We start from the raw sequence: 26609 nt of genomic DNA, 5'->3' as shown, positions 1-26609 counted from the left end.
TGAGCAACTAGCATTTTGGGCCTGAACAAATAGGAATCTGTGTCTTTTGTTGAAGAAATGAAACCCTTGTAGGGGATAGTTTGGGGCTGTTCAAACCCACACGCTAATTATTAAATTTTCAGTGTAAGCATTTACAACAGCTTGGAAATCAGGAAACACTACAAATCAGGGCTTTGTTTATTGTTTTGTTGATTGCTTAGACAAGAAAGTGATGAAGAAAATGTCAATTTTGAAAATTAATCTCATAAGTGTGTTGGGGAGCTGGTTATTAAATGTTTGCCAACACATCCCAGCCTTAAGTAACCTGGCATGATGGAAAAAGGGAGTAACGAGGTGGCACAATGGATAGAGCACTGGGTCTGAAGTCTGGGAGATCTGAGTTCAAACCTGGCCTCAGATACTAGCCAAGTGACCTTGGGCAAGTCCCTGAACCCTGTTGGCCTCAGTTTCCTTATCTGTACAATGAGCTGAAGGAAAAAGCAAACCACTCTAGCATCTTTGATAATGGATACACAAATGAGGTCATGAAGAGTTGGGCATGACTGAAAAATGACTAACCAACAACAACTGTGATGATAGAAAAAGCACTGGCTCTGGAGTCAGAAGACCTGGGTTCAAATTCCTCCTCCAATGTTTGCTACCTGTGGTCAAATGATATGATGAACCTGGGTCTCAGTATCTTCATCTGTCAAATAAGGAGGTTCTACTACATGGCTTGGTGGAGCAGATGGAATCAGGAAGATATGGTTCAAATCCAGACACTTACTAGCTGTGTGACCCTAGACAAGTCACTTATCCATTATTTGCCTCAGTTTCTCATCTGTAAAATGGGGACACACTGGAGAAGAAAATGGCAAAACCACTCCAGAACTTTTGCAAGAAAACTTTTGTCAAATTTACAAGAAAACAAGTCATTCCCCAATTGATAAATGGTCAAAGGATATAAACAGGCAGTTTTTAGAGGAAGAAATTAAAGCTATCTACAGTCATATGAAAAAATGCTCTAAATCACTATTGATTAGAGATGCATATCAAAGCAGCTCTGAGGTACCACATCACATCTATCAGATTGGCTTACATGACAAAACAGGAAGATGATAAATGTTGGAGAAGATGTGAGAGAGTTGGAACACTAATTCATTGTTGGTGAAGCTGTGAACTGATCCAACCATTCTGGAAAGCAATTTGGAACTATGCCCAAAGGGCTACAAAAATGTGCATACCCTTTGACTCAGCTATATTGCTTCTGGGACTGTATCCCAAAGAGATCATAGAAATGGGAAAGGGTCCCACATGTACAAAAATATTTACAGCAGCTCTTTTTGTGGTGGCCAAAAACTGGAAATCAAAGGGATGTCCATCAATTGGGGAATGGCTGACCAAATTGTGGTATATGAATATAATGGAATACTATTGTGCTATAAGAAATGATGGACAGGGAGACTTCAGAGAGACCTGGAATGACTTATATGAACTGATGTTGAGTGAAAGGAGCAGAACCAGGAGAACTTTGTACACAGCAACAACCACAGTGTGCGAGGAATTTTTCTGGTAGACTTAGTCCTTCATAGCAATGCAGGGACCTAAAATATTCCTAATGAACTTTTGAGGCAAAATGCCTTCCACATCCAGGGAAAGATCTATGGAATTGGATTGCAGAATGAAGCAGACCATTTTCTTTTGTATTATGTTTTGCTTTGTTTTATGGTTTCTCCCATTCATTTTAATTCTTCTATGCAACATGACTAAGGTGAATCTATTTAATAAGAATATATGTGTAGAACCTACATCAGATTGCACATCATCTCAGGGAGGAGGTGCAGAGGGAGGGGGTGGAGAGGGAGGGATAAGGAGGGGCAGGGAGGAGAAAAAAAATCTAAGATATATGGAAGTGACTGTAGAACACTGAAAACAAATAAAATAATTTTTAAAAAATAAATAAAAAGAAAACTTTTGTCCAGGGGATCACATAGAGTCAGACCTGACTCAATAACAATTACTTACATGGCTCCAGAAGTCCCTTCCAACTCCAGAGTTGGATCCTATGAAACTGACAGATACATATTATGGAACCTGGGGTGAGGGGGCTAAGGAGGGGGTTAACACATTACTTACCAGCTTACCACTATAAAAAAGAAAAAAAATCCTGGATTCCCATGTTTGATCATGGGACAATAGCTCTAATGCTATTTAGCAGTTTAATATTCAATATTCTGGGGGCAGCGAGGTGGTGCAGTGGATAGAGCACCAGTGCAGGAATCAGGAGGACCTGAGTTCAAATCTCACCTCAGACACTTGACACTCACTAGCTGTATGACCTTGGGCAAGTCACTTAACCCCAACTACCTCATCCTGGGTCCTCTCCAGTTATCCTGATGAATATCTGGTCACTGTTTTCAGATGGCTCTGGAGGAGAAGTGAGGTTGGTGACCTGCACAGCCCTCCCTCACTCAGAACAAAGTCAAGTGCAAGTCATGTCACCATTTCTCTGATGGCATGGTCTTCTTCTTTGGCAACGAAGGACGAACACACACTCAATATTTTAGTCTTGTTTGGCCATCTATGTGATACCTAAGTAAATCCAGTCTTAGGAATAATCTATTTCAAGCTGTCATAAACTGTACTCTAAATTTTTTTAAAGCTGCAGACCTCATAATTGATAAATTTCACATTTTATAAGACCATACAATTTATAAACATCTGCCCTTCCCACAGGTTTTGGCTTAATAGAATTACTGCTTTTTTTAAAAATGTATATTAAATACCCCAAGTCATTCAGTGGCAAAAAAAAAATAGCCTTTTCATTTTAAATCAATATGTTGCCACTGTCTGAAACCAGACAGAACAAATAAAAAAGAGTCCTAAGACATGTGATCCTGCTTCATGAATCTTGAATAGCCTTGGAATAGCCGCCAGATGCTGTAGGGCCCAGTGAAAGAAGTGCTAGGTTTGATGTTTTGGGGATTTGTTGGGGTTTTGGTTTTTTTCTAACCTACAAAGACCCCTAAGTAAAAATTAAGTGAAGATTGTGTTCAATCAGTAGATTCTGTCAGCAAAAACTTCAAAATCTAGATTGATTTGGATTCTCAGGAACTAATTTAATTGTTGCAACTTGGCCACTCAGGGAAATTTGATTTTCCCATTAGTGGACAAGAGCAACAGTTTTCTGGTCTTAGCTTTGTCACTGATTAACTGTGTGACCTTGGGCAAGCCTCTATGGGCCTCGGTGTCCTCATCTAAAAAAAACAAAAGAGTTCAGAACACCCTCAGGTAAGGAGAGAGGAGAGGAGAGGAGGAAAGGGGAAAGACAGGCACACTAATACATGGTTGGTGGAGCTGTAAAATGACACACCAATTTGGAAAGTAATTTGAAATTTTGCAAATAAAGTGACTAAAATGTAAAATATGTATATATGTATACACATATATTTTTACAATATGTATATTTTCTCTTTATTATATTTTTATTATATTTATATATTTTATTTATATTTTTCTTTATTATATTTCAGTTATTATATATCAGGTGCCTTATTGATTATAGGTTGGTAGTAGGATTTGGGAATTATGCTGAAACCCGCTTACTCTACAATCTTCCTATTCTTGCGGCTCCACTAACTCCTTTTGGACTAACAAGGTGTTGAATCCTAATGCCAGTAAAGAGAAGTTAGAATAGACTTTGAAATATCAAATCTCTAAGATTTTGAAGTTTCTGTGTTAAAATAATGCAGGCTTGTACATTCATATGGTTATCTAAACATTACCAAGCACACTGAATGGTTAGATATTAAAATGAAAACCTTACAGGTAAAAAATGAATAGGACTAAATGATCTCTGTGGTTCCCTCTAGCTCTAATTCTTCATGCCTGTCCAGATTACCATAAAGAGATGGAAGAACTAAGAATGTAAAGTGCTATATACACCACAGGGGGATTTATTACTTTGAGGGCGAGAGACACTTCATTTTTGTAGCCTTACTAATAAAAACTCGCTTTTATTGTCGTTTTTATAAGGCCATATATCTATACAGTCTCATTTGATCCTCACAATAACCCTGTGAGGTAAGTAGTTCAACATTGTTTTTTAATTTGGACTTTACCTGTAGCTCCATTTTTATAGGCCACTCCAATGAGGAAATTCCTTCTACCAGTGGAGTTCTAAGCAGAGGGGCTGCTGCAAATTTAAGAGTCTTAGACAACTGTCTGAGCATTCAAGTTAAATATTTTGTCCAGAGCCACACAGGCAAGTATGACCCAGAGGCGGCCCTTGAAACCAGGACTTCTTTATGTTCAGACCAGTTCTCTAACCACTAGGGATAGCTATCTCTCTGATACAAATTAATATCTGGATTAGACCTCATCGAGTTGAAGGGTTTTGCTCAAGGTTACACACATCACATAAGGAGCTAATAGGATTCAATACTGGGTTTTCTGTCTCCAAATATAATGACCTTTCTGCTAGACCACAGTTATGGGTTCAGACATAACATTGCACCCTCAAAATAGGCTCCTCTGTCTCATTTCAGGTGGGGAATTCCAGATACTTTCCAGATCTATGCTCCCCTACCTACAAGGGTAGGCCATTTGCAACAAGTGGAATGTGAGATCCCAAAATAGGATGATAAAGATCAGTCCAGATGGGTCTTATTAGCCATAACCATACCATAATCAAGCACAAGACACAACTGAAAAAGATACAGAGAAGAAGCCTGCCTGTGACTGAAACTAGCTAGACAGAGATGCTCATTCTGTCTAATTTTTTCTTTTATTAAAACAAAAGAACAGGAGGTCAGTTTTTCCATAGACTGACTTAGAGATCATTTTGTCCAATTCCCTCATTTGATAGATGAGGAAAATCAGCCACAGAACATATTAAGTGGCTTGCTAAACGTGGCAGTCTGGATTAGCATTTGGATTTCCTGACTCCTAATCTAATGTTCTTTCAGCAAGGCTGCTTCAAGCTTTCTTCTCTCACCCCCCCTCCTCCTTGGTCTAAAATCCAGAAGGGAAAAAAGAAATTCCTTTTTACAATCTAAACCTCCTAATCACCATTCTTCAATTTAGTGACTAGAACGGGAAAATCTGGGGTGCCCATCTCACTGCTTAGCTTTTCTTCCTCCCCTCCTGCGTGCACACACACATACATACACACACACAAAACCAACCAGAAAAAACAAGATCATTATCTCCCCAGCGGGGACAAAGTGAGACAAATAAGCGAAAGCAGCATTCTCTACCATTTGACGTCATTTGATACGCACATCGGGTGAATGTGAGCAGCTGTTGCCTAGGCTACGGGACCTGTGGTTCCTTCTCTAGATAAGGGCATCTATCCAATCTAAGCCTCCTGGGACAATTGAAAGACAGTAGCACTAAATATTCACATCCTGCATTGCTGCAAGGATTTTAAAGAGAAGGTTGAAAGCTGGGGCAAAAATAAGGTTTCTTTTTTTCAGCCTATTATCACTTACCACCAAATACTGACCATCACCTAGTTCATTCAGGATCTGTCAAGATCTGAGGATTAAAGGTTTTGCAGCCAGTCAGAAGAGAATGAAACGTATGTACAAAACAAATTTCCTGGCATAAAAATGAAGCCCAGCTTGGAACAAATGGTGGTGGAAAACAAGCCACTTTAGGTGCATTCTTAGTCATCACTGGAATAATCATAAGATTGAAAAGGAACAGTCACAGGTTTCTGAATTGTGCCGGAAGGGTTTTTGTAATGCTAAATTAAAATCTCTAAAGTGGATGACTCCAAACACAGTTGTTTTTCACTCAGAGGGTCTATTAAAATGCCAGCTTGAAGATAAGGTGAATCCGACAAACCTTCCAAGTTAAAGTGATTCTCCCTCTCTTATTTTTTTTTAAATAACTATAAAAGTTAACTTCAGCAAATCATGTGATTTGGAAAAAAGATTAGAAAATTGGAAGGGCAAGGAAAACTGGAAAGGAGTGGGGGAGGGGGGGTGTCACAAGGCACTAACATTTAGAGGGTAGCAAAAATTTAACATATCCACTCTTTCATACCATGTAAGTTCAGTACCAAGTGAGCACGAATAATTAGTTTAAAAGAAAACTACTAGATCAAATTCTTTGCTCAAACACCCATAAGTGAACCTCCCAGGTAACTAATCCCTCCTCTTACTCAACTGAATTTGTCACAATCACCTTGCATTACTTTCCCAAAGATGGTCTGAAGGAACCTAACTGCTAACTCCCAGGAACAGTCTGTGCTACTCTCCAGCTGCCAAAATTACTAATTACAGCTCTAGGTTAACACATTTACTTCCTTGAGGAGAGGAACTGGCTTTTGCCTTTTTGTATCCTCAGTGCAAGGCACAATGCCACACGCATAGTAGGTGTTTAATAAATGTTTGTCTACTGATCACCAGACACACACATTCCTGTATTTTTCCAGATGATTTATAGAGCATCTGTCTGTATACAGCCTAGAATTCTTTATACCTAGTCATTATATAAAGATATTAAAGAATTCATCAATTTGCCTTTCACACAAAAATGTTAGATCCTTAGATCAAAATTAAACCTGCTTCTTTTCCTTTGAGTCCCTTTAAATTTTAGGAAGTGGCAATGGATGAAAAGTGTGGTGTATTTGCCTTGCTTTTAAAATGGAGGATAACAGGGAACTAGACTGGAGAATGTTGTCAATGGCAAAAGCGGATAATTGACAAGCTCCTAGGAACAGAGAGTACATTAGCTATAAAACAATGACTAAAACCAGGTTAGTATAAAAAAGCTTCTGGACTATTCCTACTTTACGAATCTTATGAAGAGGGACTATCAAGGTTTTACAATGTGAACAAAGGTCAATTAAAGGGACAAAAATGATTGTTTTTGTTTTGTGTGGTAAATTTAATTTTATAAGTAGGCTCTTATGGATCAAGGGCTCCTAACCTTTTTGTTATGAACCCCTCTGGAAGTATGCTTCACTGCTTTCTTACAATAATAATGGGGAGAGGGTTTTTAATTCATAATTGAAGGAAATTCTAAATTTCAGTTAAAGGTTAATAAAAATAAAGATGCAATTTTTTTCCCATTCAAACTCAAAGACCCCTTCAAATCTATCCAGAGACACCAAATTAAGAACCCCAGTTATTGATACTGTTTTCTGGCTCAAAACAAGTAATGAAAAAATGTGAAAATCATTTTAAAAGATCTTGGAGATTGCATGCTGTCTTGCAGAGGGCAGGGGAGAAAACTTATGGAAGTGATTGTTGAAAATTGAAAACAAATAAATAAATGAATTTTAAAAAATAAAAAGACTAAAAATAGAAACAAAAAAATTAAAAGATCTTGGAAAAAACTAAAATAGAAAGAAAATCAAATTAACACCAAGAGACCTTCCATATCCTTCTGTGGTAATCCAAAAACTGATTCTTTTGGTCCGGTCCCCTATTAAAATTGACTTTCTCCTATCTGGACAACCCTTATGGTAGCCTTTTCTTGTAATTTCTGGAAGCTTCCACACTTATACAGGGAAGCTATATAATCTCTGTGCTTATGACATCATGGAAAACCAATCAAATTGTGCTTGAGCTGCAACTGGATGGTCCTTTTCCTCAAACTGCCCTGACTGCATATGTTCTGATTCTGATATGGAGGTATTAGAGACCTGCTTCAGTTATATGCTTCCCTAGCTGCTCCTGCACCTGTTCCCCACTCCTGAATGTATGTTTATTTTAATCTTCAACCTTTAAGCTTTCCCTTATGAAAATTATGTTAGACCTATAATAAAAGCCTACCACTTTAATCATTTAAAGGGCTAAATGATTCTTACTTCTTGATGAAAGAGACTGCCTCTTTTCTATGACATTTTCTCCAAAATCTAGTTTTACCATTCCTGGGAGAAGGTGTGTTCTTTAGGGTCAGGATAGGATACAGACCTGTAATTTTAGTGATAAAAGGAATTCCTAAAGGAAGAAATTCCCTCTTCAAATACAGGCCAGTACTTTCTTTACAATGTATAGTCTTAGAGGATTGCCTAGAATATCAAAAATTTAAGTGACTGCCTAGGGTCACAGAGCCAGTCTTCATAAGAAGTTTAACTGGTAAGGGGGCCAGTTCTATCCACTTACACCACAAACCCCAAACTGCTTGGCATCTGCTTCAAGAAACCCTGATAATGTGAGAGGTTTAAAATATATATCTTCCTCCATTCAATGTCAATAAATCTTCAAATAATCAGGACTTTTTGGAGGCTTATCAACCCTCTTTCCTTTTTTAGTCCCATATCAGTTTTCATTAAGAATTTAGATCCAAATGTTCTCTTTTGTCTTTTCAGGAATCTCAACCATTGTCAATTTTTCATCTAAAAATTTCTTTTGCTGACCATGTATCTATTAAAACAAACCTTAATATAGAACTCAATAAAGGTCCCAGAAGAAGATGGAATTCTAAATGTAGCATTTGGCCCAAAACTTAATACTAAATAGTTCCTGAATGGCACCATGAACAGTCATTTCTGAAAATCCTTTTGTGATTAAGCTGTGTAGAAGAAAGCTGAGAAAGGGAGAGAAAGAATGATAATGAGCTACCTAACCAACTGAATAAGAGAGAGATTTCCTCTCCAAGTTGAACAAACCCTCATGAAAATTTTTCTCAAGATCCACTTCTTTGGAAAGATCATTTCTCTACTTGCACGTGAAATATTAACCAAGTGTGCAATGTATGGCATAAGAATAGTTTAGCGAGATCCTAAAGGAAGTTTTTCATTTAACTTAATCTAATATTTCCATGTTTCACATAAGCATTTATATAGCACTTTCTTTGATCCTCACAATAACACTGTGAAGTATTATTAGGTGCTATTATTACTCCTACTTTATAGTAGGAGGAAACTGAGACCAGGAAAGGTCAAGTAACTTGTCCAAGGTTACACAGATCTTGAATCCATCATCATACAGTCAGATTGTGGATAGGCAGTATGCTTCATCGTTGGTCCCTTGGAATTATAGTTGGTTATTGCATTGATCAGAGTTGTTAAGCCTTTTTAAATTGATTTCTATTTCCCATAGACTTTTTCAAATCCTCCCACAGGAGTTTCCCAGATTCCAAGGTCAGTATTCTTACCTACTGAGCCACCTAGCTAAACAAGTTGCTCAAAATTTCCATAAAACTACTCCTAGGATTTTGTCTTTTTTGGAAAACTGATATTGGGGGCACAAGAGATTATCATCAAGGAAATGAATAATTATGGAGATATAGTTACAGCCTATAAAAACATATATAACTAAAAATGAGGTGGGTAAATAAGGATGTGGGAACAAGGGATAATAGATGGTCAGTCAGAGTGCTACACTGGTACCTATAAATTTTTAGGGAAAAGACCTAGTGGAAGGCTTTGAAAATACTGGGCAGATCTATGAAAAAGCTATGGGAGATACAACCCAATGATAAAGCATACTAGCTACCATTGTCTAACACAGCAGTGATGGATTCAAGAGGCAAAATAAAGCGTGGTTGATGACAGAATTTGTTTTGCTTAGCTATGCATATATGTTAGAAAGATTTTATTTTTTGATCAATGGGAAGGAGGAGATGTAGAAAATAAATACTTTCTAAATGTTTGTTAATGGGAAAAAACATTTTTTTTAAATCTGTGGAAAAATATAGACAAGTATCAATCACAGAAAATAAGAAGGCATAGATGGATTTTCATTTACCCAAATGGGGAGAACACATGAACCAATCTGAGACCCAGAGTAATAAAGAAAATTACATCAATTCATCAGCTAATTCATACACAACTACAATAGCCATTTTCACTTTAATTAATGAAATGGTTCTAATTAGAAACTGGTTGCCATCAAAGTGAGTTTCCCCAAGAATATGCTTACCTGAGTGAAGAACAGATAACCAAATAATCTTCTTTTAAAAAAATAAAAAGCAAAATCCTTCCCCCATGAATTAGGGTACAGTAACTTATGCAACATAATTTGTCATTTTCTATCACTTTTAAAGGTGTATTAAACAGTACTATTCATTAGAAAACTCCAGTCATCAACATAGTATAGTGCTGTGTGTTTAACCATTCATTACCTTTCAGAAATGGCCTTGATTCTCTGAATGGTATAGTTATTTTCATAAAAATCTGTTTATGAAGGGTGGGGTTACACTTCATTGGTATGGATGCAAGCAGGGATATTTATGCCACCAAGTCTGGCAAACAGTCATGCAACTGATCAGGTTGGAAAATCACATTTAAACTAAGAATGATGAAATGATATTTACGATCTTCTGAAAGACAACTCTCAACAGGAAAAATTGCCTTTGTTCCCAGTGATGTAATTAGAACCCAACAAATGAGTAATACAAATCTTAAACATTTCCTAATAAGAAGACTAGCCAATAGCTAGTGACCTTGATCTAGCTTCAGCTCACATAGATTTGACAGAACTGAGGTATTCCGGCTGAGTCTCTGTAAAGGTTATACCCTACTGCATCTACCTTGGGTTCACAAGCAATTATCCAAGTCTTTACAGAGAAAAAAGAAAAAAATTATAACTCACCCAATTGTCTGCTACTACCCCACCATAATATATCTGCCTCTGAACAAAGCTAAATCGTTTTCATAAACCTTAACTCTTACCATTAGGGTCCTTCTTAAGAAGTCTTCTTCGCTGCAGCCAGAGTATTACTGATAAGACTACTCTACTCTGCTATGATTACATGCCTTACCCATGAAATCTGATACCTTCTCGAAAATGGACTTGAAAGCAGGTAACCTTTTCCTGATTCGAATACAGCAAATGCTTCATATATACACTTTAGAATATAGTATACAGATTTCAATATGTAAATAATGGAATTCTGCAAGGATCTTAATAATCTCCTAGTTGAAGCCATGCAGTGAATAGATAATGGAACATTATGCAAAGGTAATTAATTAGTGTTGAGTTTATGCATAAATCAGCTTAATTAACTGTGCTACTGTGATTTGAGATGGGAAATGGTTAATGGTGATAGCCTGTAACGTTACCTACCTGTCTCTTCCTTTCTGGTTCTTCAGGGCATTACAATATATCCTACAAAAACCTAGAGTTGAAAACATCTTCTTCCATCCCCCTTCTTGATGGGATTTCAGAAGAGAATCTTTGAGCCACAGTCAACCCCATATATACAGCTGCTTGCAGATTTGACTTTAAATATAAGCAGTCACCTACCTGGTGTAATTTACAGGGTCATTGGAAAGCCCTCCCGCCCCCATTCAAAAATATTTCTTCCAATGACTCACCAAAAAAACTGACATTCTTTCCTTTGGTGAAAAAAAAAATTTTTTTAAGTCCAGAGAGAAAAAATACAAATGCTACCAACAGGGTAAATGACCTCTATTAACAGGTAGGCCTGTATTTACTTGTTTATTTATGGAATTTGGAACACAGGCACTACCTGGGGAAAGATTTGGGACTGCAGTAGGAAATCTGGACAATTAGGAGACTGCATGAGAACACAGGGATGTGAGGGAAGGGGTACCAAAAGTAAGAAAGAACACAAATGGCAGTGATGAGGTCTCAATACCTATCATCATACTTCTAAGTGAAGAGTATATGATTCAATAGAGAAACTGAAGGCACATTCTTCATTCCCAGAAAGAATGTCTAGGGATATGGAGTTCCTTCATCACTTTCCACCCTCTATAAATTGAGGGAGCAGGATACTCATTTTCCTTGAGAAAGAGGGAAATGCTGGTAGGGTTCAAGTAAGGCATGAATCTTGAGAAATTCATATTCACTCAACTTCCATATGCAGGGGATTCAATTCACTATGCATTTGTTAGCCAATTGCTGTGTGCAAACAAGATAGATAATAGAATAAGGCACAAATACAAAGATAAACAGATAAGGTGTGTTCTGAAAGATCTCATTTTGAAATTTTTAGTTTTAAGTGTTTAATATTAATTACTTTCTTCTATGTGTTTATGCAACACTGGGTTAAAGGAGACTCAGGTTCCATATAACTAAAATCATATTTGGGACTGGGGAAGAGGAAGAGGGATATTCAAATCAGTTTTCTTTGAACAAAAATATTCTCTGCCATATCAATGGCCAGAAATTCTTAAAGGATTGAAAAGTGGTCATTTTGATCATTTTAATAACACACTTGGATCAAACACCAGTGGTCTCCTAAAATGGCAGAAGGAAAAAACCCAAAGGTAATCAACCAAATGATGGTCAATTTGACAGCCATTGTGGACATTTGCTTTAAAATATATGATGGTTTGTCAAAGTTCTGCACTTAATTGTACAGCTTCCTCATGGAACCACTGAAAATTCACAAGCAAAAAAAAAAAATCTTTGGACATTTTAAGCTAAATGCCAAAGGGAATTGCAGAATGGAAAGAAAGGTTAACTCAGTATTTTATATGAGTACATTTGTAAATGGAAAATAACAGTCAGTTGAGGCTACTGACCTTTTCTAATTTTTCAAAATGCTCCCGAAGAAATTTCATGGGACGGTCAGGTTTGGAGATGCAAAGGTTTACAATGCACTCTTTCAAAAGCTGTTGAATGTTATGCTTCTGGACATAGAGTTCACATCCTTTCAGGCTCTCATCTTCTTCTAGGTTATAGGAGGAAGAAGAAGCCATCTTCAAACCTGGATGAAAGAAAGAAAGAAAAGGAAGAGGGGTAGAAAGAAAGGGATGAAAAGATAGGGAGGAAGGAAAAAAAGGGAAAAGAGGAAGGGAGGACATGAAGGGGGAAGGAAGAGAAGGAGGGAAAGAAAAAAGGGAAAAAGAAAGGGAGGGAAAGAGAGAAGAAATGGTACAAGACCTGCTTTTGAATTTTCTACTTGGGGATTTGACACTACATTTAAAATATTTTAAACATTTTTTTAAAAGTCATGGCCATTTGAAATGGATATCATGAAAAGCAAAGAGTATTTTCTTGCAAATAATTTAGCATTTAGTAATTCCCAGGAGGTTAATATGGATGATTTCTGTGGACTAAAAAAAATAACTTCTTTTTTTTTTTTTACCTCTAATCACATACCCATGGAAAAAACAAATGACTCATATTCTCATTAGCTCCTAAATCAAATAAATAGAAGGAACATTCTCTTGAACCAAAAAGAAAATGCTGAGGTTGAGGCAGAAGGAAGCAGTGATGCCTCCACCGGACTATGGCAGATGAAGCTAAGATGCAGTTAAGATCACACAAATACTTGCTCTGCACATATGCAACACACAATTTCTAAAAGGACTGTGGTGTGAGATGATTAAATATAGTCACAGCCCACAGCTTATTGTATCGAGCTGTGACAACTCTAAGGAGGAGAAAAAGAGGGAGAAGGTCTAGGAAGATTTTTTTATTTTTTAATGTTTAATCGTAACCTATGGAATAAACAGAAGCGTTTTCTTTGTAATAATCTACACTCTGCAGCATGAATAATGAAGACAAAGGAGACCTGTGGGAGGTCATCTTATCCACCCCCCAGTCTGAAAACAGGAAGCAATTTACATTATGATAGAGAAGACCCTATTTTATTTTTTTATAGGTTCCTAAATTCTGTTTAACAAGCTTCCATTCCAATGTTTAACCACTCTGCATGAGGTTTCAGAAACTCCAGTGTCTCACCAACATAGCTTCAGGTTATGAAGGTTGAGGGACATTTGATTCCCTGCGGGGAATACACAAGGGTTAAACCTCAACGCTACAAGAATTCCCAGGGAAAAATCATTTCCTTTTCCATCCTTTGGAACAGCAAGACCAGTCCCCTACAATCCTTATACTACACGCTGGGGAAGGGACAGGGAGAGAGCAAAAGACACTCATTAAGAACTTCCTCCCCGAGGGACAAAATGGGGAAAGCCCTGGGTGTAGCCTTTGGGTCCCACAAGGATTGAATTATTCTCTTTAAGGTCTCATCCCTGGGGGGGGGGGGGGTTTGCATCTGTCAACCACAGATCTCCAGCTTTTTTAAATCTCCTATATGGGGGAGGGGGAAGGAAGAAGGACCCTCTTCGTGGCCTGGCGCAAGCTGAATTCCCCACCCCCTAAGGCACCCCTCAGACTGGAGGAGCTGGGGGAGGGAGGGAGGCAGGAGGCTCTGTCCAGCCTGGGGAGGCGCCTGGGGCAGCAGCTCCCGGGCCGGCCAGGGCAGTGGGGGCGGGGAGGGGGGACAGCGGCCGGGCCAGGACTGCGGTTTCTGTCCCAGTCCGACGTCCTATCCGCAGTGGAGAGGCTGGGATTGGGGGCGGGGAGGGGGCAGTGGGCGGTGGTGGGAAGCAGAGCAGCAGCGATGGGGGTGGGGGGTGGGGGGTGGGGGATCGGATGGCCCGGCTCGGACGGGCGGCCGAGGGGCGGCGGGGCAGCCAGCCTGACTCAGGGGCTGCCCGCGGGGTGAGGAGCGCGGCCCCGGGGTAAATACCTGGCTGCGGTGCAGCGGGAGGGCGAGCTCAGCGGCGGCGATGGCAGCGGCGGCGATGGCAGGCAGCTCCGGAGCTCGGGTCTCCGCACTGCAGCCGGCTCCCGGCCCCTCCTCCCGACAGCCGACAGCCGCAGAGGTTGTACGGCGGACCGCAGGGCGGGCTCCAGCAGACTGGCCGCAATGGGAGGCCCCCCTCTCTCGATCCCTCCCCGCCCACGGCCCCCCCCACCCCCGCTCCGCCCCTCCCCTCCTGGCTGCAGGTTAACGGCCCCCGCGACGTCCCCCCATCACCCCCGAAATCTGTTTGCCCCAAAGTCTAGGGACTGTCATTCACCGGGACCAAACCCCCCCTTTCAGTGTGTCCCCCCCTGTCCTCTCAGTCATTTCGATACCACCCACCCACCCAGAAAATGTCGCATCCAATTATCCCCTTTTTCTCTGCCTCTTAACCAAAGAATGGTGCTGGAGCCATTTCCCTAGACACTGAGAGGGACTGATGGATGGCCAGGGACAGAGATGGACCCAAGGGCTGTCACTGAACCTGTTCCACATCTCTAGGCAGATACACCTGTGGCCTGCTTAGGCCAGGTCTGGCCATTTTCTTCCTCCCAGATAATGTCCTTACCTTCCCGTCAATTTAGAAACCTAGAATCTAGAACGGGCTTCAACATGAATTACCCAGTCATTGAAAGTCTCTGGGCATCAGTTTCCTCCACTCTAAAATAAGGGGGTGAGACTAAAAGATCCCTAAGACCTTTTCCAACTCCAGCATCTGAGAAGTCTTAAGGTGTTCACCCTAGGTCTTAGCTCCTACTACCCCACCCTACTGCATCTCCCTCAAGAAGAGATCGAATTGTAAACTACTAAACCTAGGTGTCATCAAAACTCACCTTCACCCATACCCACGCAAATGTTGGCCCCAGGCAACACAGTGAAATGGGTAGTTTGTCCTTTCTGTAAACTCTACTCATCGCATGATATAATGGGAAGAACTATGAAAACAAAAGAGATCTGACTTTGAAGTCCATCTCTGAAACTTACCATGTGACTGCTGAGGCTAGGGGTGCTAGGGCCCCAAAATACCAATACCCTGGGTTCTGCCTGAATGAATTCAACTCAAGCTCTCTTTCAACCAAAGAAAAACCAAGTTCATTGAAGATTCACCATAATGAGTAACTCTAAAGGAGCCTTATAAACATTTGTGATGCTTGTGTTGACAAGTGGCCAGACTGAATCTCAGCTAGATTGAATCCGAGCACCTTCACGGAGACAAGAAGGAGTTTATATACAGAAAGACTGTGGGAAGAATTTAGGGGTGGCCAAGTAGTCTGAGGTAAGAAGAAGGGTTTGGGGAGGATCCTGACAGGAACGGACAGTGGAGGTCTAGGCTAGTTTAAGAGTAACAGATTTGGGCATAGATATTTTGATAGAATCAAGGGTGGGAAATAGCCAGAGCAATGGGACAAAGTGATAATGGAAGGCTTGTGGGCTCAGGTGAAGAAGAGCTCAAGAGGGTTCCCAGAGCCTGTACCCCATCATAGCAAGTCACAGAAAAATAATTATAGCTAGCATTTATATAACACTTTAAGGTTTGCAGAATAGTTTACAAACGTTACCTTGTTTAATCTCACAACCACCTTTGGCATGTCGGTTTATTATTGGTCTCCTTTTACTGAAAAGAAGAAAACTGAGACAAACAGGGGTTTAAAGTGATTTGCCCTTGGTCATATAGAGTCCAAAGTCAAATTGGAACTCAGGACTTTCTGGTCTAGCATTCCATTCATTACACCACTTAGCTGCCTCAGAATTTAAAGGCTGAAGGGATGCCAGGAATCATCTGGTCCCACCATACCATACCTGAAAAATGACAGTCCTCAGCCTCTACTTGAAAACCTCAGGTGAAGGGGAACCTACCACCACTAATATTATCATCTGCAAAATAAGGAAAATAATACCCATGGTCATCTATCACAAGGATTAATATGAGAATCACAATGTCCCTCTCTGCCTCTACCTTCTGCTTTCAGATTACACTCACTACCTTTATATCTAGTTATTTTTGTGTAGTCTTTTCCCTTAAAAAATATACTCCTTGAGGGTGGGGGCTGTTTTACCTTTTTTTGGGTCCCCAGTGTTTAGAACTGTGCCTGGCAAATGTTGTTTACTCACTTTTTTCAGTAGTGTCCAACACTTTGTGACCCCCTTTGGGGTTTTCTTGGCAGAGATCCTGGAGTGGTTTGCCATTTCCTTCTCCAGCTCATATTACAGATGAGGAAACTGAGGTAAACAGGGGTAAGTGACTTGCCTAAAGATATAAAGCGAGTAAATGTCTGAGGCAGGATTTTGAACTCAGAAAGATGAGCTAGATGACTCCAGGCCCAGAATTCTATCCTCTTTGCCACATAACTGCCTGACACACTATCAGTGATTACCAGAGACAGTAGGTATATCTGAAAACTCAGATCATCATGGGATATCAATAAAACTGCTTGTCCAGTCTTGATGTAAACATGAGTCTTGGGTGAATTTCCTCAAAAACCCAATACAAGAATGTGACTATTTGCCCTTCCTTACTTGTCTCTTTCAATGTTTCTTATTCAAGGACATAAAAAATCCCTGAACTGGTTACATATATTAGAGATGTCTCTTAGAACTGTTAACCCCTAGTGAGCAGGAATTCAGTTTAACATATAGTAAGTCCTCTTCCCTGCTTCAAAATACAATGTTGGGTACTCAAGGAGATAAGGTGATGAGTAAACTCTTGTGCTTGAGAATCTTCTGAAAACTGGCTCCTTTTGGCGGCTATCCCAGCTTCTTGTGTAGGCCATAGGACCCTAAATTTAGAGCTGGAAATACACAGCTGTTTTCATGTGGTCTCCGCAGTAGAATGTGAGCTCCCTGAGGCTGTTCATGTCTTTATTTGTATCCCCTGTACTTGGTGATTAATAACTGATTAATAAATTATTGTTACTTGGAAAGGAGTTTAGAGGTCATCTAGTCAAAGCCCTCATTTAGCAGAGGCCCAGAGACATTATTTATCAGTCCAAGGCCACACAGGTAGTGACAGAGCCTGGATATAATTTTGGATCCAATGACTCCGAAGCCAGCATCCATTAATATTAATTCACTCTATTGGACAACTCCACAGTTGCTATGCAGAAAAACATAAATAAGCTAATTAGCTCCGTTTCTATTAATCACTATGCACCTCTCCACTCTTCATCTAGAATAGATATGTTACTCTATTAAATCATTTTAATTCCTCTTACATCTCATAAGGAGGGACAGAAGTAGCTTTGGTTCCCATTGCCTTAACCAGGAACAGATTGATAGGGAAGAACTCCTTAGCCTTTTTTAATCATTTCAGTTGTGCCCACCCTTCCTGACCCCATTTGGAGTTTTCTGGGCAAAGATCCTAGATTGCTTTGCCATTTCCTTCTCCAGCTCATTTTTCAGATGAGGAAATTTAAGGCAAAGAGGGTTAAGTGACTTGCCCAACGTCCCATAGGTAGTAAGTGTTTGAGGCTGAAAATCTCTTTTTAATGTAAAATTACCCCTTATCATATTGTTTGCCTTCTTAATTGGGGGGGAGGTGAGGGAGGCATAGAACTGGAGGGAGAGAGATAATTTGGAACTTTAAATAATAAAAAATGAATGTATAAAGTTTGAAATCAGATACCACCTTCCCTCTCAATTTGCCTGTACGTGCTCATTTTAAGAATTACAAAGAGCTTTATTCATAATGGTCCTATGAAGTAACTAGTGTGAACATTAACATTAGATGAAGAAAATAAATTTTAACAGTTAAAAAGAATGAATAGGTACTGAGATTGGGGTTGAGGAAGGGGGAGGGGGTGTCAGAAAAACTGACTGTAGCCTTGGTTCTTCCACTAACTGGCTATATGACCTTGGTCAGGTTACTTCAATCAATCAACAAGTATTTATTAAGCATTAAACCTTGGGGATTCAAAATAAAAAATGAAAACAATCCTTGACATTAAAGTGCTTAGATTTTTATGTAGGAGACAATGTATACATAAACAGGCACTTAAAAGATACATATATGTAACCCATATGTACTACCCATGTAGCGATTAGCACCCTGAAGATTTAATGCTGCAACATGACTAACGTAGAAATAAGTTTTGCATGACTGCATGTGTATAATCTATATCACAGTACTTGCCTTCTCAAAGAGGGGAGAAAGAAAAGAGAGAGGGAAGGAATTTTGGAACTCAAAAATTATTTTTAAAAAAGTAAAAAAAGTTTTTACATATAATTGAGAAAAATAAAATAAAAACATTCTTTAATTAAAAAAAAAGATGTAGTGCTACATGTGTAAGAGGATATAACTCCTGATTGATTAAGAGAATTCTGAGCCCTGATACTGAGTAGGTGGGGAAAAAAAGATTACTTCAGTCTGTCAGAGACATACTTCAGAAAGGACAGTGAGGGAGATGGATGAAAAGAGGCAAGGAGAAGATTTTTGAACAGAGACACAGACAGGTGGGGGAAACCAGCCCCCTATCATGTCCCTTAACTTCCAGTGCCTGCAGTCCTACAGATTACTAAGAGTAGTCTCTCCTCCATGAAATCAATTTTCACTCGTGATTTGAACTGAGATTTTATTTTGCTCTGAACTAAAGGGTTCATTTACTCTTGTGTATTTTTTGGCATACTCTCATATATATAACTTGTCTGATTTTTACTTGATCCTTTCTTTTATAAAAAGGTACATCAGCTATTAATGATGGTCTTTTGTATAAGCAGCATTTGGTGGAAAGGGAGTAAACCAGCAAGTGTATGCTAAGGAAAGGGGTGTGTGTGTGTGTGTGTGTGTGTGTGTGTGTGTGTATAATATCCTCTCCTGTGAAAGCCAGCAGGAAAGCAGCTTTGTTCTGAACCCCTTAGAATCATGCCCTTAGAATACAGACACTGGAGAGATAGCAAACAGATAAATTCTGGCAGAATATCACTCTTGAAGACAGAAGGAGACATCAGTCTCAGAAGTCCTGAATCTTGCCTGCCCTTCCTCTGTTGGAAATTACTACACAGTTCTTTTTCTTCTTTGCAAAGGTAGACAAGATCCCGGATCATATTTATCCATGTCAACCACTAGCCATGTTTATAAATTAATGAGCAACTATATGTGTGTACGTATGTATGTAACCTTTCACATAGAGTAAAGGGAAGATAACCTTAGAGGAAAGGACTGAGAAGGATTTCCAGCCGAAAATGGCATTTGAGATGAATCTTGGAGAAGTCGGGGACTGTAAGAGGGAGAAGTGAGGAGAGAAAGCATTCCAGGCATGGAGAAAAGCCAATCCAAAGGGACAAAACAGGAAATAGAACATCATGTATATATGTGCACATATAAATATACGCATACGTATATGTGCCCATGTATACACACACGCGCGCACACACACACACACACACACACACACACAAACATACACACATATATACTCCTCTGAAGTCTTACTCAATGCCACATCATGGAACCATGGTGATCCTAGGTTGATGAAGACTGTATCAGCCAAGTGTGAGCTCTGGCAGATCCTAGAATGCTCAAAAACTTCAAAAAGCAAACCCAATGACAGACTGTATGTATATCTATTATCTGTGGACCAGCCCAGCTAAGTTAAGTGCAGCTCTTACCACCAGTGAGCTACATGGTAATGACTGTTTTGGGCAGAGCAACTCTCAAAGACCACCCTCAGGACTATACGGAGATGGTACTCAGCACCTGAAGAGGTAGTACCCACAGAGATGAAATCACAGATCCTTGAAGAATCAAAACACATTTAGAGAGACATATAAATTAACATATTATTAGATTCAGAGAGGTATAGAAATTAATACAGGGTGTCTCCAAAATTTTAATTTAGGTTTAAAATCTAAAGCTCAAAAGTACACTTAAAAGTACTTTGGGGACACTTAAAAGACTTCGGGGACATACTGTATACATATATATATATATATATATATATATATATATATATATATATATATATATATATATATATATATATATATACACACACACACATATAAATCATATATAGTTATACATATGTATATGTTTAATGTGTTCCTAAAAGGAAAAATGTTTTATTTTCATGCTTCATCATCTTGATGTGATAAGATCTTAGGTTTAGAGTTGAAAAAAACCTTAGAGGCCATCTTGTCCATTTCCCTTACTTTACAGATGAAGAAACTTAGGCCCAGAAAAATTAAATGACTTTTCCAAGATTGTACAGGTGGTAAGGGATATAGGATCAAATCCAAGTCTCCTGATTCCAAATCCATGGCCACCATTCAGTGCACCACTTAACCTTCTCTCAGCACACAAAATATTTTATTTTAATAATATCTGGCAGATATATTGCATTTTAAGATTTTTGAAGTTTCTTTATGTGCATTATTTTATGTGATCCTCTCATAAAACCTGAGGGTAGCCTGTAGCTATTATCACTCCCATGTCACACATGAAGAAACTAAGACTTAGAAAGAAAAGGTGACCCAAAGTGACCAAACTATTAAGTGTCAGAGACAGTACTCGAATCCAAATTTTCCTGATTCCAAGATGAGTTCCTTCTACTACCCCACACTTTCTCTTATGAATTACTTATTTATAATTTAATTATTCTTGTGGAAAAATCAAAACTAGATCACTTTAACTAAAGCTATTACTATGTCTACCGTGAATAGTACTATATTCTATTTTAAGAAACTATGTAGTAATTTTTCTTCTTCTAAGATGCCACATACAGTGAGGCAGCTGGGTGGCAAAGTGGATAGAGTAGTAGCTCTGGAGTTAGGAGGATCTGAGTTCAAATCCTAGTCTCAGATACTACAAGCTGTGTGACCTTGAGCAAGTCACTTAACCCCAATTGCCTCCAAAAAAGAAAAGATTCCATTTAAGACCAAGCCACTACTTCTCAAAATACTGTATTTGACACCAGCAGCCTGAGGTGTTGATATTTCTAGAATATTTTAATAACTGTGCTATGTGGAGCTATAAAATAAAATTTTGGTTTTTTTAAACAAACATATCAAACTTAAACATTCATAAGAAATAAACATGCCCTCTCCCACCTCTGTACATCTATACTTTTCATACATCCATACATTCATTCTTCCATGCAAGAAATGCCCTCTTTTCTCAGTTCCACCTTTCAGAATTCTACTCTTTCTTCTGGCCTCAGCCCATGGACTACCAAATCCAAGAAGCCTTCTCTGACACCAGTGCAGCTTCCCCCGCCTCCTTCCGCCCATCTTGAAAGTATCTTTTTCCTCTTCATTTATTCTTAAAACATTGCATAAGATCTTTTCTTGGGCCTCATTAACCTCTACCTTACATCTATCTATTTATCTATCTATCATCTATCCATCTATCTATCTATCTATCTATCTATCTATCTATCTATCTATCTATCTATCTTTCTATCTATCTATGTCCTATCTTTCCAAATACAACAGCACTCCTTAATGTCAGGGATAGTGTCATCTTTTTCCATCTTTGTATCCCTAATGCCTGGCATTGTAGCTCTCATATAATAGGTGCTTAACAAATGTTAACTAAATTTACTTGAATTTTGTAGTGTGATGGAAGGATCCCTGGATTTGAAATCTGAAGACCTGGGTTGGGGTCTTTGCAGTGTAATTTGGGGCAAGTTACTAAATGTCCCTGCACTTCTGCCTCCTAATCCATAAAACAAAGATAATAGCCTCATTTTGCTGTTGGTCAGTCTTTTCAGTCGTGTCCAATTCTTCATGACCCCAGTCTGGGGTTTTCTTGGCAAAGATACTGGAGTGGTTTGCCATTTCCTTCTCCAGATCATTCTTACAGATGAATAAGTGAGGTCAACAGGGTTAAGTGACTTGACCAGTGTCATACGGCTAGTAATTGCCTGAGACCAGATTTGAAGGAAGATGAGTCTTCCTGATTGCAGGCCCAGAATTCTATCCATTTCACCAACTAGAAGAAAGTTGAAGGCTGTAAGGGGCTAAAACAGAGACAACTATGTATAAAGGTGATGCCCTTTCAGGTGTACCACATCTTAGAAAGTGTCTAAGGCTTTGAAGAGATTCATTACATGTAAAAAATCCAGCAGAAACAATGAGCTTTCACGTGGGGTGCAAATTGTCTCATTCCCTTTGTCCTTCAGCTACTTAGCAACATAAGATCCAAGTGGGAATCTGGGATATATGCCGGGCTGTTCATCCTAAGTAAGGGTACAATCTCCTACTAACAAAGTGGATGTAAGTATCCATTGTGTAACCTATATATATGTAATATATAATAGTCTTTATTATTTTTTCCTATATGGAAATGCACATTTTATTTGGTGTTCATTAAGTTGGAAAAAAAAGAAAGAAGAAGCAAGAGGTATTGTTAAGGTAGAATCAGTACACCTAGGCCATTGATCAGTTACAGGGAGAGAAAGGAAAAAGTTAAAAATGACTCCCAGTGACTGGGAAGATGACAATTTGAATAAGAAAGGAAAAGTTAAAGGGAGGAAGAAGTGTGGGGAGAAAGATGAATAGTTTGGCTTGGATATGCTGTGTTTGTGGTGCTGGCAAGACTTCCAGGTGGAAATAATCTAGTAGGCAGTAGAGAAAACAAGGCCACCACTCTAGGGAGCAGTTGTGGTAGAGTGGCAGATATAGTATATAGAAGCGCTAATTGAAGCCGTGGGAATGGATGAGATCACCAAGGGGAAACAGGCAAAAAGAGGGCCAACGATGAGGCCATAGGGAAATACTTCAAAATTGAAATTAGCAACAAAGCTCAAGAATTCCTTCATCAAACCTAGATTTTGAGAGGCAGCTATGGTGGGATGGAGAGGCGTCAAGATGCAGCCCACTGGCTGGCTGCACATTTCCCAGTGCAGGTTAAAATGTAATTGCAAAATATTTAACAAAATAAATAAAAACACAATAGAACATAGGTAATGTTCATACATGGTTTTCTAAGTCAATAATACGTTCTCAGGGATCCTTTTGTAGAACTTCCCTTTTATTTGCATTTGACATGACTCGTACAGTGGATAGGGAAAGACATCAGGAAGACCCCAGTTTAAGTCTTGTCTGTAATATACAGGACCATAGACCCTGGTCTTCCCACCAAATTTTAAGCTTGTTTTTGCTCTCCAAGACTCAGACATGTTCCAATTAGTTTTCAAATGAAAATAATGGGGTTCTGGTAGGATAATGTCTACATACAAATTGCATGTTCTCCCTGAAAATATTATAGATGACTGCTTTTTAAAACAGTTATTTTCTGAAAACCTTTGCAACATCAGTTCAGGTCTTGCCCCTTGCTTCTCACCCTTCCCCCTCCTTAACTCATCCCAGTCATACCACCAAAGTCAGCTAAAGACAAGGAGAAAAGAAAGAAGTCAAAGCTGACAAGTTTTTTTGAGTGCTTTCAAAGCCAATCAAAGAGCCTGCCCTTCACCATACAGTTAGCCAATTGGAGTCAGTTGCCAAATGGCCATACACACTCCAATCCCTCCAAGGCACTTTCTTTACATCGTTCTCCTAAAAGCTAGTGTCCTTCAAATGAAGAGCTACTGTCTGATTCTTAGCTTCTTCACATAAAGACAGACACCCTGCACATAGTCCAAAACGCTGTGACAATATAATCAGATGACAAATGGGTTTATAGTGAAGGAATATTCTGCTTTTTTTCTCTTTTCTTTTTTCTCACCCCATTACCCTATACTGTCTTATCAGAACAAAGCTTTATTGGATAGACAGCAGGCAGGGTATGATAACTTATCTATCAGATGAACTCAGGACTTTTAAGGTTTCATGGAAAGTGGGATTTCAGTGTCTGTAAAATGAATACCCCTTGCTCTGTGGTGGATCCATTGTGAATAAGGCTAGAGAAGAAGGAATGTCATGTAGAGGCAACAGTTAGGAGGCCATTATGACTAGAATGTTGCAGTTTGTGGAGAAGAACAATATAAAATGACCAAAAAGATAAATTATGCCAGGGTGTGAACTACTTTAAATATGAAGCTAAGGATTTTAAAAGGATTTTTTTTTAAGGTTTTAAAACCCCTGTGCACTTCTGAACCTATATCTAGGTTTCTCCAGAGAGATCTCTTGTACAAGCATTTTCAAAATATTTAGATTGTAGAGAGGATATTTATAATTGCTTAACATTTATCCATATACTAGATTGTAAACTCAAGGAGAATGCAATATATTCATCCTTATATCCCCCATAGCATCTGACATATTATGTGGTACACTGTAGACCCTTGGGAAATAATTGGTGAATGAATGACCCAGGTGTATATCCAAAAGGTGCATGGTCCAATTTTCTTAGCAGTTTTGATCCAATAGTGAATCCTTGTCTCAGTAGAAGGGGTCAAATCGTTTATCAAATAGTAGGATATTTACATATATTTTTTCAAGTGTTCTGTAATCTGATCAGTCAATGTTCAAGCTGTACCAGATTGTTCTAATAATTATTGCTTCATGCTATAGTATAAGATCTGACACTACCAGAACCCCTTCATTCCATTTCTGTTAATTATTTCTCTGGAAATTCTTGACCCTTTTTTCTACCATATGAATTTCTCTATTATTTTTTCCATTTTCTGTAAAGTAATCCTTTGGTAATTTGATTGGTATGATAGTAAATAAGTAAATTAGGTATTATTGTCATTTTATTATAATAACTCAACCTACCCATGAGCAATTAATATTTTTCCAATTATTTAGATGCTTTCAAATTAGTTGTTTTTACTTATATTTATATGGTTCTTGTGTGTATCTTGGGAAAAGATTTGCAAACATTTTACACATTTGTAGTAATTTTAAATGGAATTTCTACTTCAATCTTTTCCTGCTGAGTTGTATTGGTATTATATCACAATAATCACAGAAACCCCAAAATGAAAACTGATAATGATAGTATTTAGACCAGCATCATACCTTATGCAAAAATATTCTCCAAATGGATATGTGACCTAGATGTAAAAGATTGCATTATAAACAAATTAGAGAAACATGGGAAAAATGTATATAGCAGACCTATAGACTGAAGGAAAGTTTGGGACTAAACAACAAATAGAGAGAATTACAGAAAATTAAACGGATAATTTTGATTACACTAAATGAAAAAGTGTTTGTATAAACAAATCTAATAATTAATCTAAGATTAAAAGAGAAACAAGTAGGGAAAAATCTTTACAGCAAGTTTCTCTATTAAAGATAAGATACATTTCTAAGATACATAAGAAATTAATTCAAATATTTCAGAAAAAGAGCTATTCCCCAATTATAAATGGTCTAATAATATAAACAAGTATTTCTCAAAGGAAGAAACCCAGGTTATCTCTAGCCATATGAAAAAAAGTTTCAAATCATTGCTAATTAGAAAAATGCAAATTAAAGCAATTCTGAAATTCCATCCCACACCTATCAGAGGGGCAAAGAAAACAAAGAACTACAATGATAAATATTAGAGTGACTGTGGGAAAATATGCTGTATTGTTGATGGACCAGTGAATGGGTACAATCATTCTGGAAAGCAATTTGAAACTATACACAAAAAAGTTACTAAACTGTGCATCCCGTTTGACACAACTACACCACTCCTAAGTCTATACTCAAAAGAGATGAAAGAAAGAGGAAGAGTCTTATAGGTACAAAAATATTCATAGCATCTCTTTCTTGTAGTGACAAAAAACTGGAAAGAGTTGAGGAATGGGCAAATAAGTTATGAAAGTGATGAAGTATCATTGTACTGTAAGAAATGAGGAAATAAGTGATTTCAAAAAGATATGATGCAGAATTGATGAAGTGTGAATTGAGCAAAACCAAAATATATTAAAAAATGATATATCATATGTGAGATCAGTTGTTATCTTTGGTGCTTGAAAAGAACCAAAATGACATCACTATATTGGGGTCAAGGTACAATGTGTGCAACTGTGGCTGATCAGATCAATAAGAGTTTGAAAGACTATCATAGGTCGGACACAAATAGTTCATATGAATATCTGAAGTGGAGATGTCTCTAGATTTGCTCATCTTACATTTCTTTTGAGCTGTTACAATTCTGCTTTGCTCATAGAACACAGTGCCTTCTTTGATGTGGGCTTACCATGCTGGGCAATCCTGTGCCAGTGTCTCCCATGTCTCACAACGGATTCCAAAGTGTCCTTGTATCACTTCTGACCACTCTGTGAGCA

General features: G+C 38.5%; 1 protein-coding gene across 1 annotated transcript in view; it reads right to left on the bottom strand.

Annotated features, from left to right (window-relative positions):
* The window catches only part of PRKAR1B (protein kinase cAMP-dependent type I regulatory subunit beta), a 247453-nt gene extending 232934 nt beyond the window's left edge, over positions 1 to 14519 (bottom strand). The window contains exons 1-2 of the mRNA XM_072597799.1: positions 14392 to 14519; positions 12434 to 12618 (exon numbers count right to left, since the gene is read on the bottom strand). Of these exons, the coding sequence (XP_072453900.1) occupies positions 12434 to 12610 (177 nt within the window). The 5' untranslated portion in view covers positions 12611 to 12618; positions 14392 to 14519. The remainder of the gene's footprint in view (positions 1 to 12433; positions 12619 to 14391) is intronic.
* Between the last annotated feature and the right edge of the window lie 12090 nt (positions 14520 to 26609).

The sequence above is a fragment of the Notamacropus eugenii genome, chromosome 3 (assembly GCF_028372415.1).
Source record: "Notamacropus eugenii isolate mMacEug1 chromosome 3, mMacEug1.pri_v2, whole genome shotgun sequence".
Classification (NCBI taxonomy): domain Eukaryota; kingdom Metazoa; phylum Chordata; class Mammalia; order Diprotodontia; family Macropodidae; genus Notamacropus; species Notamacropus eugenii.
Note: the sequence above shows the minus strand (reverse complement) of the source record. Positions and strands in the feature narration are given on the sequence as shown.